This window comes from Monodelphis domestica, chromosome 2 (genome assembly GCF_027887165.1).
Source record: "Monodelphis domestica isolate mMonDom1 chromosome 2, mMonDom1.pri, whole genome shotgun sequence".
Taxonomy (NCBI): Eukaryota; Metazoa; Chordata; class Mammalia; order Didelphimorphia; family Didelphidae; genus Monodelphis; species Monodelphis domestica.
Genome location: NC_077228.1, coordinates 506,910,728 through 506,925,860, shown reverse-complemented (window position 1 = coordinate 506,925,860; position 15,133 = coordinate 506,910,728). Strand labels below are relative to the sequence as shown.

The following is a 15,133-nucleotide window of genomic DNA, read 5'->3' as shown; positions in this document are numbered from 1 at the left end:
TTTGCTATCAGGGGGAACTTCCTAGCAATGAAAGCTGTCTAACAGTACCGCAGATTGATTGCTTGGGGATTCTGGGTCTATACTTGCCTTTCTTTGAGTCTGCAGCGATTAGGAAATGCTTGTTTGTGTGTGGGGTGGGGGTGGGGTTGGGAAAGCTGAGTGGCTCAATGGATTTAGAGACGGGAGGTCCTAGGTTCAAGTCTAGCCTCAGACACTTCCTAGCTGCGTGACCCTGGGCAAGCCATTTAACCCCCATTGCCTAGCCCTGACCACTCTTCGGCCTTGGAGCCAGTTGACTCCAAAATGGAAGGTAAGTGTTTAAAAAAAGAAAAAATAAATGCTGGTCGATTTGACTTGAGTAGCATTGGACCACCACAGAGGTCTTGGGATGTAGAGCTTTGGTACGACCCTTCCAAGATGACGTCTGTCAGGTCAATTCCACCGCCCTAGCAGCTCCTCCACGCCCTTAGGGGGCGTCACCCGCCAAAATTCTGACTGGGAGCCGCTAGAGCAGGTGCTTTTAACCCGATGTCGCATTTCCTCGGCCCGCCCGCCTCAAGCTTTTTGTCCCTTGCTGCATCTCGTAGTGAGGGGCGTGCTACGCTCAGTAGGCTGGCCAGAGAGTTGCCCGGGGATACTGCCCTAAGATTGGCCGACAGTAGGCGGCACGCTAGACTCTGATTGGATGATGCTGTCGTAGCCCCGCCCCAGCTCCACCAGTCTTCTGCTGCAGGGAAGGATGGCGGAAGGGATCATGGCGGAGCGAGGTCGAATGGACCGCGTACGTGGGGACAGGCACCCGGAGCGGGACCGGAACCAGGCGTTGACAGCACTGACCATGGACCCAGGTGTGGAGGTGCTGGCCCTGGAGTTGGGGTCCTAGCTGGGCGGGGCCTCAGTGGAGGAAGAGGGGGGAAACTGAGGCCCTGTGGAGGGTGGGGCCTGCCCGACTCTCAGAACTGGGGGAGGGGAAAGGCTCCCAGCTCTCCCTGTCCTGCGTGGGAGTGGGAGGGAGGGGGAAGTGCTTGCATGCGCACACTCGCGTTTCCATATGATCATGTGCATCGCTTATGGGGGTGTGTATGGGCATGTGCCCTTGGGAGTCTGCACGGGCTATATTTAATCACGGGTGGGGAGGTGTATGTGCACGTACATCTTTGCGTATGTGCACGCACATCTTTGCGTATGTGCACGCACATCTTTGCTGTGTGCATCGTGCGCAGGGGATGGCGTATTTGTATGCTTCTGTGCCTGCACCTTTGGGTGTGTGTATGGGTATGTGCGTGTTTGTGTGTTTATACGTGTGTATAGGTATTGTGTGTGGAAGGACTAGAGACTCCCCTTGGTATGTGTACATGTCGCTGTGTGTGTGGCAAAGCCAATCCTAGCATAAAATATGTGCATAGAATATTACATGGGGATTGTCATAGAACAGTTATATTGAAATATAGTTATCAGAATAGTAGTAAGGAGAAAGAAAATGAAGTCCCCAGAGGTTGAGTCCCTGGACTAGAGGCTCCCCTTAGAATTTGGATGGACACACATATATGTACGTCTTGGTAGGCTCTCCATAGTGTGTATGTGTGTGAAAGATTTATTCTCAGCATGAGGTCTTTTAAATGCACAAAATGTTACATAAGATTGCCATAGAAACCAGCTATGTTGAAACAGTTTTTAAGATAGTAAGGAGGGGGAAAAATGAAGACCTCAGATTAAGAGTCTTTCTTCTGTGTGAGAATGGAGGACTTGCAACTCCCTTTAGTGTGTGAGGTGGAAGAAATAGAAACTCCCCTTAGAGTATGTAGATTTGAAACTCTTTTGGGAGTGGAAGGTGGTAGGGTCTAATAATGGACATTGTGGGCCAGCTCCCAGATTACAGGGACATGGGCTGGCCTTTGTTCTCTTTGAAGCCCCATTGCCTAGCACAGAGTAAGCATTGACTGACAGTTGAGATGTTGAGGTTAATGGGCTTCCCTTTCCTGTTTCTTCCATGGGTGATTTTCCTTCCTTGTCTCACCTCTCTCCACTCTTTTTTTCCCCCAGAGAAGATCCGGGGCAAACATGCTGCCCTGTGCTTTGCCACCATGGCCGTCATGCTGGGGCTGCCCCTGTGGTGGAAGACAACAGAAACCTACAGGGCCTCCTTGCCTTATGCCCAGATTGGCCAGCTTGACTCCTTGTTGGTGAGGCCTTCTTAGGGGGGCTGCAAAAGCATGGTGGTGGTGGAGGGGAGGAGGAATATGTTGCCTCTGCAGGAGGCCCCAATCTTCTCTCTTCTTTTAGCTTCGGCTCAGAGTTCCAGTGTCAGTGGTGTTTATTCAGGGTTCCCTGCCTATTGTGGATCAGCAAAAACTGCCTTTCACAGTTGTCAATGAGCGAGATGTCCCACTGAAATGTGAGTCTCCTCTGCCCCCATCTCCTTGTATCTGTCTCCTCCAGCTCCTAGGGATGAACATAGGGATACCTTGACAAACTTTTTGGGGTCTGGGAAGGAATTGAACAAAGCATGTCTTGGAGCCTGGTTGTCTTGTCAAGTTGGTCAAGGGTGATTTTGTTATTACTCTGGTAAAATTAATATGTGCTTTAGAAAACACTACAAATTAATTTATAGTCTCATTTATATGCTCTCCTCATTATTGTGTATTTTTTTGGATATTAAATTTTTAGTTTTAAAAACAGCTAATCAAAAGCCTAGTGACAGATTTTTCTCAGCATTCATGGGGGAGAGGAAGTTTACCTATTAGTAATCATAACAATAGCTGACATTTATACTGTACTTACACATTTACAAAATGATGAAGTACATGAACTCATTTGTTCCCCACAACAAGCCGTTGAAGTGGGAACTACAAGTATTGTTATTCCTATTTTACATTTAAGGAAACTGAGGCTCAGTGATGCAGTGACTTGCCCAGGGTCACCCAGTTGTAAGTACCAGAAGGTGGGATTAAACCTCCTCTCTTCCTCCATGCCTTGTTCTCTATTCTTTCCACCCTGTTCTCTTGCTGCTTAAGTACCATAGTTGTTAGGACTGAACATGTTCCTTTATAAAATGGCCATCTTCCAAACTGATCTCTGCTTCTGTTTCTAAAATGTATCCTAAAATCCTCAACTCAGAAATCTTTAATGGTTCCCTTTGCCTCTAGGATATAAGTATAGCAACATCCTTCTGCCATTTTAAAGTCCTCAGCAGCCTGGCTCCCACTTTTTTTTCTTATCTTCTTTTTTTTCTTTAAACCCTTACTTTCTGTCTTAGAATTAATACAAGTATCCATCCCAAGGCAGAAGAGTGGTAAGGGTTAAGTGGTAAGTGCAACTGGGGTTAAGTGACTTGGCCAGAGTACATATAGCTTGGACATTTCTGAGGCAAGATTTGAACCCAGGATCTCTCTACTCCAAGCCTGGCTCTATCCACTGAGCCACCGAGCTGCTTCTAAGGGTTTTTTTTTTTTCTTGAAAACTATACCAAAAGTTTCACAAGAACAGTTTGTATTTTATCCATACTTGGTAACTCTTCCCATCTCCTCCCCAACTCATTTTCCTTTGTACTGAGTTTAGTGGAATGGAATTTTCCACCAGGTGCTCCTTTCTAACTCTATTAGGCTTAGACTGATGTGGGAATTAATTTGTCCTTGAGCACCCACCAAGAGACTGCAGAGAGAGGGACACTAGAGAGCAGATAATAGGTAGAGGAAATTGGCCTGTGATACCAATTTTCATTCCTTCATCTGAGTACTCAGAGTGGATAAGGATCAATGCCAGGGTGATTGGTAGTGCCCAGTCCATGCCAAACTGGGACATGCCAGTGGTTGCTATCCCTGGCCTCTACAGACCTTTTCCTCTCAAGAGAATTAGGCCTTCCACCTCATTTAACCTTTCCTTGCAGGTGACCCTCTCCTTTTTCAGGAACATTCTGCCCCCAGGAATAATGCTAGTTGAGGATGAGAACAACCACTGTACTAGACTAGTTTGGACTCCCTAACAGGGGGAGGACTGTATTAAAAAGCCTAGTGTTATTTAAGTCTTCTCATTCTTCCTTCCCTCAGCCTGCTGAGGTTCAGTGTTTTTGCAGGATGGGGGCCTAGTCCTGGGCTACCTCCTCCCCTGGGCAGGCCCGAATGCTAGGCAGAGTGATCATAGGGAACAGAGGAGGATGTGTTATCTGGGCCTCCTTGACCCATGCCAAGGAGAGCTGAGCCTGTTTCTGAAGGAAGGCCAAGAGTGGGGTGGAGGGACAGTGATACATACCAAAGGAAAGTACAATAGGAAGCTTTCAGGCTAGTAGCAGGGATATGACAGGACACATGAGGAAGTCAGACAATACTTGATAAGTATTCTCAGAATAGGAAAGCTACTGAGAGTATGAAAGGAGAGGAGGAACTTTTGAGGTGGAGGGGAGCAGAAAGGGTCCATCTTTTTGACTTATAGAAGAGGCAATATCTGACCTGATGCTGCTGTGAGAGACATTAAGAGTTGGGGGTAGGACATTACAAGGTGGAGAGACCATGTGAACAGTGATGGTGAGTGGGGGAAGTACAGGCAGATTTGGAGACAAGTGAACAGGGAGAAAATAGCCAAGGTGACAGGCAAGGCTTCTGGGTCTTTTCTTGCCTCTTTGGAATGCTTGGGATGAGTTGACAGCTTGGGAATCTCCTGAGGGCTAGCCCCTAAGCCCACACTTCCTTTTCTCTCAGGCAAAATGAAGCTGAAGTGCCGATTCCAACAGGCCTATCGGATGGCAGGGTCCCATGAGGAGCGGGCCCTGAAAATGGACACTATTCAAGGTATGAGGAGGGGAACCCAACAGGGGACCTGGGCTTTTCTTTTATGTGGCTCTGTGGATAAAGGCAGCATAAATGGGGTCACTGAGGAGGCCCTTAAGGGGAAGCAGCTTTCCCAGGGGTACCCATGAGGGATATTGGGCTCTGAGATGAGGGAAACCCCTTGGTCTGGGGGTATCTCTGTGCTTTCCAGGTGGAAGGGGATGGGGGTTTCAGGCCTCCTGCCCAACTGGCTACTCTTTTCCTTAGAGGCCGAAGCTGCATTACCTTCACCAAAGGAGGATACAGTGGGCTCACTGAACATATTTGTGATCCCTGAAAAATCCTCACTGCTCCCCCAGGTAAAGAGTCACAGAAGCTTTGTGCTTTCCTTTTGACAAGTCCTTTATAGTCCAATAGAAGTCTCCATCATAGGGGTCATCTCCATTCACCACCATCTCATGTAGGTGGGGGATGATGCCTTACTTCCTGAGCCATCCCTACGCCATCCCTACACCACCTACCCTTCTGTCCTCCCCACAGGACAAGATGAGCTATGTCGGGCCCAAGAGGACCGCATTTGTTCGGGGAGCCCAGGGTCGACAGGCCTTGACGGTGATTGGCCAGAGAGTGCTGCAGGTAGCCCAGTCCATGTCCCTGACTGATGATGTCCTTGCTGCTGCCCTGGGTGACCGCCTCCCAGAGGACAAGAGAAGTGATGACAAGAGAAGGCCCCTTAAGGCTAGCCTGGGTAGGTGGCCAAGCTCCCCCTCCTTCCTGACTGCCTGTGCAGGCCCAGAGAGGACCCTGACCTAGTCACCAAGGCTCAATGGACCTGATAGGGTCTCAGAATTGGAATTCTAAATTTGCACCTGTGCAGGTGCAATTTGGGCCTGTGCAGGGCCTGATCCACCACTTTCACCCAGAGCTTGAGGATCAGATGCACTGTTTCGCCAAGGGTTACTCAGCCTGCCAGACCTCCTAGACCAGAGCCCTTCACCTCTCTCCCCCTTCCCATGCTGGTCTATGTGAATAAAATTGGGTCTGCCTTTGGGTGGCTGCTGAGTTTCTATTTAAAAAAGAAAAAAAACAACTGTGGAGCTGCCTCCCATCTGTGGTTAGAATTGAGGCCTGGTGCTGATGGAGAACAGTCCTGCTCATTGGGAGAAGTGGGAGATCCTCTGTCTCCTCCCTTCTTTGATTCCTTTCCCCCAGTCCAGGGCTTCCTGACCTCTCTGATTCCCCTTCCTCTACAGGCTATGAAATAACCTTCAGTCTATTGAACCCCGATCCCAAGTCCCACGAGGTTCACTGGGACATCGAGGGGGCGATGGAGAGTTTTGTACAGCCCTTCCTGTCCCTGTTTGGTGCCCTGGGTAACTTCTCTATGGACTCTCAGGTGAGGGGTGCTGGGTGAGGTGCTGTGCAGCCCCAAGGCTCCCTTCCCAGAGGAGACTCGAGTCCTTTTTGTTAACCAGCTGGTCCCTCATGCCTCCCCCAGATCCTGTACTACGCCATGCTGGGTGTGACTCCTCGCTTCGACGCTGCTTCTTCCAGCTACACCCTGGCTGCACACAGCCTCCCCCACGTCATCAACCCTGTGGAGGCCCGTCTGGGTGAGCAGAATGTCTTGGTGGGGTGGGTGATGGGGAAAGACAGGGTGGTGGAGGGATTACAGAAGACCTTGTGTGTGTGTGTGTGTGTGCACATACTCAGTGCTGGGGCAGGAGGGGCTGGTGAGGCAGAGGTCATGTCCTGATAGACTGACATGGGGAGGAGGTGGTTAGTTCTTGGGAGGTTTCTGTTGTCACTCTGGTCAGTCACATATATTTGCTGTGTGTAGACTTCTCACTGTACAGAAATGAGAAGGAAATGTTCCTGTCCTCAGAGAACCAGCATTCTGTTGGGGAGAAAGTATAGACACTATGTGCAAAATAAACCAAAGGCCACCTTGCTGGGGAAACAGAGGCACTTGGAGGCTGGCGCAGGGAAACGAGCCTGGGCCTTCTGGGAGGAGGGAGGCAGGGGGATTGGAGTCCAGGCCTGGGACACAGGAGACAGAATGTTGTATGTGATGAAGAGTAAGAAGGCCTGCTTGACTAAAACACCTTGTGTGAAGGGAAGTCACGCAGAAGCCTGGAAAAGTAGGTTTGAGCCAGATTGTGAAGGACTTTAAATGCCAAATGGCAGTTTGGCTTTCATCTTAGAGACAATAGGGAGCCACTGTAGTTTATTGAGTGAGGGAATGACTGGGTGCTTTAGGAATGCTACTCCAGGAGCTTTGTGGAGGGAGGCAGGCTGGCTTGATGTAAGGATCAGATGAACGAGCTGAACTAGGGTGCGTCTGAGATGAGCAGAAAGAAGAGCAGGGGTGTGTGAGTTGGTGGAAGGAGAAACAACACAAGCTGGTAATTGGTTGTTGTAGGGATGGAAGGAGAGGTGAGATGTTGAAGACTAAGCTTATGGATTTGGTGGTGATTGACAGAAATGGGAAATGCAGAAAACAGATGGGTTTGGGGGCAAGAGAATGATTTTTGTTCTGGCTTGGTTGAGTCTGCAGGGCCTGCAGGACATCTAGCTCAGAAGGTCCAGTGGGCAGGTGGTGGTGCCAGCTTGGACTTCAATAAGGCCTACGATGAGCCCTGAAATCACCTGTATAAAGCTGTTGATGGGAGCCCATATGGGTCTCCCAAAGCCACCATTCTTTGTAGTTCAGGTGTTTAGGAGAAAGTGGTGCTTGGGCCTAATCTATACTAGGTTGAACTTGGGCTCCAGATGAGGATCCAAACACACTTGGAGAAATCACGAGCAGTAGGCATGAAAAAGGATGTCCTGGTGAGGAACATACAGGGAGGTCTTGAGCTCCCAAATGGACTCCTTGGGGAGGGGAGTTAGTGAGTCCTGGCAGCCACTTTGAGGGTAGGCACCTTCCTGTTTCATTAGTGCCTGGTGCTCCCTCAAGAGACCCAGATCACAAGCCCTTCGCGCCTTAGCAGGGGGCTTTGGTGAGTTGTTATGGATGAACATTTGGGAAAATAACCATTAAACAACTTGGGTGGAATTCTAGAGCAGGTGAGTTTTCTGCTTCTCCCAGGCCTGTGCCCCCTAGGAAGGAGCCCATGAGGCTCATGGTCACCATTTCCCTCACCAGGAAAGTATCAGATAATTTCTTTTATGTAGAGGCAGCTGTGACTTATTGGACTCCCTGTCTCTGGGAATGTCCTGAGGGCAGTGGGAAAGAAATGAATCTTGAATGGTGGCTTTGGGGGTTCAAAGAATAGAGCCATCAGAGTATTTCTATAGAGGAGGTGCTGGACATGGGCTTGTGGCCACTTTCTTCTGACTGTATGTTAGGCCCCTGCCATCCATGCAGGTTACAGGCCTAGCCTCAGCAGGACCAGGTAAGCGTTCAGCCTTACCCTACAAGAGTTTGTGGGAGAGGTGAGATGTTAGATGCTGTTTGAGTAATGGGAGGACTGGGGGAGAAAAGCAGCTTCTAGGGACCAGGTCATTGTGGCATGGCTTTAGAGCAGCCTCAGAGGTGTCCTCTTTCTCTTCCAGGATCCAGCGCTGCCTCCCTCAACCCAGTGATCAACTTCCTTCTATATGTGCCTGAGCGTGCCCATTCTCCCCTGTATATCCAGGACAAGGATGGAGCCCGGGTGGCCACCAATGCTTTCCATAGCCCCCGCTGGGGTGGCATCATGGTAAGGTCCTTAGCCCTGCTCCTCAGGAGAGCTAGCAGCTTTCTGCCCTTCTTCTAAGGCCCCACTGTTTGTCCTGGGCTTTCTTGGATGTCATCTTGTTTCAGGACGTGGGGATTCCCCGAGGCTTGGGTTTGTGACTCTTTTTAGATTGGGAGCTCCCGGAGAACAGGAGCTGTCTTCTGTTTCTTCTTTTCAAGTTTCACTGATATCTTTTTGTTCTTAATCCCTGTCATTTTGGACTCTACCTCTTTCCCACAGGGGCCCTTCCCTTGTACAGACAAGCATGGCAGTTGAATCTGAGAGCCCAGGTGGTGTTCTGCACCCACTGAAGGGTGGTGGGACCAAGATTAGTCACTGTCCTTTTTGTCATCATCTCTAACATCTAGCCCAGGGCTCTGCCTGCAGCATAGACACCCAGTCTCTGACTTTGATGTCCCCTTCTACAGGTGTATAACGTTGACCCCAAAGCCTACAATACCACCAAGTTCCCTGTGAAGGTCAATGTGGACATGGTACAAGTGATGGAAGTGTTCCTGGCCCAGATGCGGTGAGGGCCATGGATGCCTCCAGTTTGGGCTGGCAGAAGGGAGGCGTGGGGCTACTAAGTAGCTACTAAGAGAGAGGCATCAGGTCAGCTAGGCGGCACAGTGCATAGAGTGCCAGGTCTGGATTTAGGAAGACCTGGGTTCAAATCTGGCCTCAGACATTTCCTAGCTATATGACCTGTTTACCTAAGCCTTACTGCTCTTCTGCTTTGGAACCCATACTTAATGTCAATACCAAGACAGAAGGCAAGGCTTGAGAGAGAGAGAGAGAGAGAGAGAGAGAGAGAGAGAGAGAGACAGAGAGACAGAGAGAGACAGAGAGACAGAGAGACAGAGAGAGAGACAGAGGTATCAAGTGTTATAGATCCAGTGCCTCTGCCTGTCTCCTCCTGGGGAGCATTCTGTCTCTAGACCCTCACGAGCACATGGGGAGGGTCATGTTCAGTGGTAGAAGGCCTGATCTTACTCTGAAGACTTGGTGCCTTCTTTTTCCTTCCAGGAACATAAATAAAGAAATCCAGACTGACTTCAGGAAAGGCCAGGGCTAGGGCAAGGGCTGCAGGCCAGCTCTGGGATTTCATTGGTGTATGAAGCTCCCAGGGAGGATCTGCCTCTTCTCATGCAGGTCAAGGGCAGCATTCTAAGCCACTGAGAGATTTATCCCCATTGCCTAAGGCCACACCTCTAAGTCACCCAGAGGCCAGGTCTTCACCAGTACACCCCTCTCCCTTCCTGGTTCAGAAAGTTTAGATAAATTGTTGGATGATAGCACCTTAGTTTAGCAAACACATCCTGAGTGTTTATAGTATGCCTTACAGGGCTGACCACTGTGGCTGAGGGGCACAAGAGACGCATTAGACATAGTGTTTGCCTTCAGGGACCACGTGCATGCCATTGGAATAAGGCAGGACCCAGATGGCTAGTATGAGGCAGGAGAGAACTGTGTCCTGAGGAGGCTCCACAGGGCTGGGGTTGTGGGGAGAAGGCACATTTGCTGCTTGGGGGTGGGATGGTACATCAGGGGATATGTTGTGGAGAACATAGCGTGTGGTATTGGGGGCATTTGGGCACATCCATAATCTTTGGCAACCACTAATTTTCCTTTGATTCCCTCATCAGAGACCAAACCCTGCATGGATGGGACCCAGGTCTCTGCCAGTTGTACTCTTACCTGCCACTCAACTCTACCTGCTCTCTCCCCTTCCTGTTCTTCAGGTTGCTTTTTGGGATCCCTTATCCTCAGATGCCAGCAAACTTTGTCCTGGCAGGCCCTCCAAGTGAAGGGCTGAGGTCCTGGGAACTGGACAGGCTGCTGTGGGCTCGCACCGTGGAGAACTTGGCTACGGTCACAACCACTCTGACCTCCCTCGCTGAGTTGCTAGACAAGATTGGCAATATTGTTATCAAGGATGATGTGGCTTCAGAGGTGTGTGTTTTGGATGGGCAAACACTTGTGCCACTTAATTCCATTCAGTGAGCATTTGCCAAACCCCCGCTGTGCAGGCATTGTGCCAGATACAAGGCCAGAAAGGAAATGGCCCTTGCCCTCAAGAAACTAATAGTCTGCTTTTCCCTTGCTTGAATAACAATATAATAAGATTCTTGCAGACCTCAATGAGGAAGGAGCATGTGCCAGGCACGGGTGCATGGTTTGTGCAGACATGTGGAGGTGAGATCTGTATAGTCTGGTTTGGGTGAGTGTAGAGTCCTTGGTGAGGCATTGTGACACTAAAGCTGGAAAGGTAATATAAAGGCAGATGGTGAAGAGCCTCTGGGGCCAGGCTGAGGAGCTTACTTCAGAGGCCATCGAGTCCAGCTCCCTCATTTGACAGGAGGAAACTGAGGCCCAGGCAGAGGAAGTGCCCTGCCTAAGGGTAAGAGGCTGAAAATGTCAGGAAGTAGGACCTGAACCCAGGTCATCATCAGGCAGTCAGTCAATCAGTTGTGTTGCCACAATTGCCCTATCCAAATGAGCTCTCCTTTGTAACAAAGGAAATTGGATAAGCTGAGCGGACTGATGGGAACTGTATTTGCTTTCCAGTCCCGAGTACCTTCATCCCCACTGCTCTCTTGAAGCCAGTGAGTCATGGGGACTAGTTATGGTAGTGTTACAGTTAAAAGAGTGGTTGGCATAAACTGTGACCGTGGAAATATGGGGGTCTTGTTCTCTTGGGGCTCCTGAAATCACTCTCCATCACTTGGTACTCTGAGTCCTTCATGCTTCTGGTCCATGTGGTGCCGTGGAGAGTGGGTGAGACATGGACTCCAGCCTGACCTCAGACCCTGAGCAGCTGTGGGACTCTGGGCAGGTGACTTAACCTTCCTCAGCCTCAGTTTCCTCATCTGTAAAATGGAAGTAAGACTAGCACCTATTAGCACCTTAGCATCATGAGGATCAAAGGAGATTATGTTAAGTTCTTTGTAATCCTGAAACACTTTAGAAATGTCAGCTATTGTTATGGTCCTCCTCTTTTTTACAGGGTAGTACCATTCATTCCATTCAATATGCTACAGTTTGCTGGGCATCCACATTATTTCCAGGTTTTTACTACCACAAAAGATCTTATCAGAACTCTTGGCTGCTCTGGCTTTGCTGTCTGCCTGAAGCCTTCTTGGGGCATATGCCTGGGAGGGAAAACTCTGAGTCAGAGCATTAGAACAGTCATTACAGATTTTTCTTGTGCATATTCCAAAATGGAGGAACATCATTTTGGCAGCTCTCAAGCTGTCCAGGGTCAAGAGGGGAAGATGCCAGTGAGGGAGCTGTTAAGTAGTCTACCCGTGAGAGCCGGGATGAACAGGAAGGATAATGGAAGGTTAAAGTGAAGGAAGCCAAATCTACAAGGCTTATTAAATTGAGGATTTGGGGGTGGAAGAGGGGCAAAGCCAAGGGTGATGGAATTGATGAAAGAGGATGGTCATATCCTTGGTGGAAGGAGGAAAGTGTGGGGAAAACCTTTGGGAGATATTGAATTCAGGACCAGAGCTGAAAAGAGCAGTTTTGAACTCACTAAATTTGGAAAGCATTTGTGTAGGGATCTCTGAACCCATATCTGAGGAGATGGCCAAGACAAGGCTAAGAGATGCCCTTGGTTTGAGTGGGAGCTGGCTGAAGATTTGGCAAAGGAGATGTGGGAGGAGGGTTTAAAAAGGAGAAATACTGGGAGAGATGTCACAGGTGCTGAAGGAAGGGAGAGAGAATATTTAGAAGAGGGAGGATGGGACAGAAAAATGGCCATTTGATTTAGTACTTAAAAAATGGTTGATAACGTTGGAGAGAGCAGTTTGGATTGGAGTTGAGAAACCGGGGGTTAAAAGTAGATAACTAGAATCTTAGTACATTGAAAGGGAGGAGGGAGAGCTGGTAATGGCTTGAGGGGATGACAAGGCCTGATGAAGAAAGAATTTATGATGAATGGTAGAGGACCAAGCATTTTTGTCAGCTCCAGGGAAGGAGCCAGTTGAGAGACCGGACACAGGACAGTGGAGATGGGATCATCAGAGAGGCCTCGATAGAGGGAAAGGCCAGCTCTTTCACACACCGAGTTGGGGGAGAATGTGAAGATGTGTAGGAGTTTTGAGGGATGTAGGAAGGGACATGAGCTCTCAAGGTCCTCTGCTGAGGAAACTCACCCCTATTCTGTAGATGTTGAAACTGTGGCAGTCGGAGGTGAAGTGATTTGCCCAGCGTAACACAGCTATTGTCTGACATTCCATCTTTCTGATGCCAGGTCCAGTGTTCTGTGTACAGTGGCGCCACCCAGCTGCCCTGGGGAGCTGAGGAACAGCTTTGGGTGGCTGTGATTGGATCATACAGGAAGACTCAGCATTGCAGGAAGACAGAGAACATACATTTGTAGTGTTCTCTGCACACTTAGAGGACTTCTCTCCCTCCAGTCAGTAATGCCAGGGTTGGAGCAGAGAAGACAAGACGTTAGGTGTGGCCCAAATAGCAGCAGGGTCTTCAGTAGCGGATGGTGGTTCCCAGCTGAATTAGTCATCTCTAGGGGGAGGATATTAGAGAGAGAAGGGAGGTCCAAGCATGTGGGATGATGTGGAGGACAGAGACTAATGAAGGAAGATGGAAGAAAATACTTAGGAGGGTTGAAGCAGAGGGAGGTGGCAGGATCGGAAATTGTCATCAGAAATTGGAATTGGAGGGGGCAACTGGGTGGCTCAGTGGATTGAGAGTTAGGCCTAGAGATGGAGATCCTGGATTCAAATATGGCTTCAGACCCTGAGCAAGTCACTTGACCCCCATTGCCTAGCCCTTACCACTCTTCTGCCTTGGAACCAATACACAGTATTGACTCCAAGATGTAAGGTAAAGGTTAAAAGAAAAGAAATTGGAATTGGAGTTGGCACCATTATGGGGGATTGCGCAGATGAAAGTAGCCCTGACCCCTCTGAGGAGCAGAACTGAAACAAGGACTTGTATAGGGAGTTGAGACAAATTCTTAATCTTTCCCATGACTCCTTTGCCAATTCTTTAGGCAGCTCCCACCCACTAATTGTGGGCATCTCTTACCACCACTCTTGTGTCTCTTATCTGTCCTTACGTTGGGGGAATGCTAGGGGTTTGAGGGAGCATCAGTGTGTATATTAAGGTCCCCAAGTATGTGTGCAGGGTGGAGTGGGGGGTGAAGATGACTGAGGTAGGTATTGAATCCCTTGAGAAAGGAAGGATGGCAAGCTGAAGACAGGGTCAAAGTGGTTTAGAATGTTGCCAGCTATAGGACAGGGAAGGAATTGGAATCACCAACGCTTGGGTCCTGTGTCTACTGCGCAGCATCTGCAGATTCCTGTGGAAGACTTGGTGATGGGTGTCCTTTTAAGTGACTCCTGAGAAGTTGCCCAGTACATGGGTAATCTAGAAGCACCAAAGGGCCATGTCTCCCTATTTGTTAGTGCCCCCCTGCCCCCCAAATCCAACTTAGGCCCCAAAGGTGATTGGTGTCCTTTTGCCCAGGTATACCGAGCTGTGGATGCTGTCCATGATGCAATCGTGGAGCTGGCTGCTGGGAACCTGAACTCTGCTTTTCATGCCAGTCGGGAGGCAGTGACGTCCTCAGAGAAGGCCTTCTTTGACCCCTCCCTTCTTCACCTCCTCTACTTTCCTGATGACCAGAAGTTTGCCATCTACATTCCCCTCTTCCTGCCCATGGCAGTGCCCATTTTCCTCTCCATGATCAAGATCATTCTGGAGAACCAAAAAATCAGGAAGGATATTGAAAAGGTGGACTGAGTTTGAAGCAGGGAGAATGAATGGGAGGCAAAGGGAAGCTGGGATTGGGTGAAGGTGGTAACTTGGAGAGCAGATGAATTATTGCTCCTGGGAGGAGCCTGGTCCCAGTCTGGAGAGACCTAATTCTTTTGTGCATCTTTTGTGTCCTTACCCTACAGATCTTTTGGCTAGAGGCCAAACCTTTGGGTGGGTGGGTGGGTGGTTGGGCAAGTGGGCAGGGGGGCAAAGGGAAGGCCTTCCAAAAAGTCCCCTGCTCTGGGGTCTTGGGTCCCTCATAAGGGATAAGCCCAGTTGGTGGGTTGGGTGGGTTAGGGGAAAGGAGAAACAAAAGGAAATAAACGTCTTTGGGTCACCTGCATTCTGCCTGTGCTTTATTCACTCTTTGGTTTAAATTTAGGGCCCTCAGCTGAGACTTGGGGGACAAAATGGTGGGACCGATTTCTGTGACCCTGTCAAAGCCTTGGTAGAATTGGCTACCTAAAGTGTACAGAATGGGAAGACACCCCCCCCCCCCCAATGAGTTGCAGGGAGAATCCTGTAAGGGAATGTTCTAGGCTCTAGAAATCCCAGCTGAGCCCTTGCTCTCCGAATTCCCTTTGCCCTCTCAGCCTCCTCAGACAAGATGGCCCCGGGCACTGGAATTGACTGGCCTTAGCTGGGTTGGGGCTGGATGTCCTCCTTAGGGAGAATGGGAGACTTTAGATGTTCCCATCGGAAGATGGGGGGCTGCTTGGCAGCCTATTGCATTTGCCCTCCCTCAATGCTGTCCAGTGCAGCAGGTGGGCATGAGCCCCCTTAGCCTGTGAAGGGAGATTGGCAATGGGTGCCCCCGCAGCCATTGATCTCTACAGCCTTTGCAGCTTCCTTTTCTTTGCT

At 49.6% G+C, this 15,133-nt stretch overlaps 1 protein-coding gene across 2 annotated transcripts; it reads left to right on the top strand.

The window, feature by feature from the left end:
* The first annotated feature begins 650 nt into the window (after positions 1–650).
* On the top strand, positions 651–14,615 carry PIGS (phosphatidylinositol glycan anchor biosynthesis class S). Of its 2 annotated transcripts, XM_001375823.4 has the most exons (12): positions 651–848; positions 2,044–2,183; positions 2,284–2,395; positions 4,695–4,784; positions 5,031–5,122; positions 5,304–5,511; positions 6,017–6,159; positions 6,262–6,376; positions 8,322–8,467; positions 8,914–9,014; positions 10,228–10,438; positions 13,982–14,615. In XM_001375823.4, exons 1-12 carry the CDS (start codon positions 740–742, stop codon positions 14,255–14,257), a joined length of 1,743 nt encoding a protein of 580 aa, XP_001375860.1. In that variant the 5' UTR covers positions 651–739; the 3' UTR covers positions 14,258–14,615. The 2 variants fall into 2 exon arrangements, with proteins under 2 accessions (XP_001375860.1, XP_056675487.1); XM_056819509.1 differs by lacking the exons at positions 651–848; positions 2,044–2,183 and adding an exon at positions 2,881–2,927.
* The last annotated feature ends 518 nt before the right edge of the window (positions 14,616–15,133 follow it).

What these genes read in the sequence shown, in the direction of transcription:
- PIGS (XM_001375823.4), top strand. Translation starts at nt 740, where the DNA reads ATGGCGGAAGGGATCATGGCGGAGCGAGGTCGAATGGACCGCGTACGT. An exon ending in GCGAGATGTCCCACTGAAAT is followed by an intron (nt 2,396 to 4,694) that starts GTGAGTCTCCTC and finishes CTTTTCTCTCAG; the next exon opens with GCAAAATGAAGCTGAAGTGC. An exon ending in GAAAATGGACACTATTCAAG is followed by an intron (nt 4,785 to 5,030) that starts GTATGAGGAGGG and finishes TCTTTTCCTTAG; the next exon opens with AGGCCGAAGCTGCATTACCT.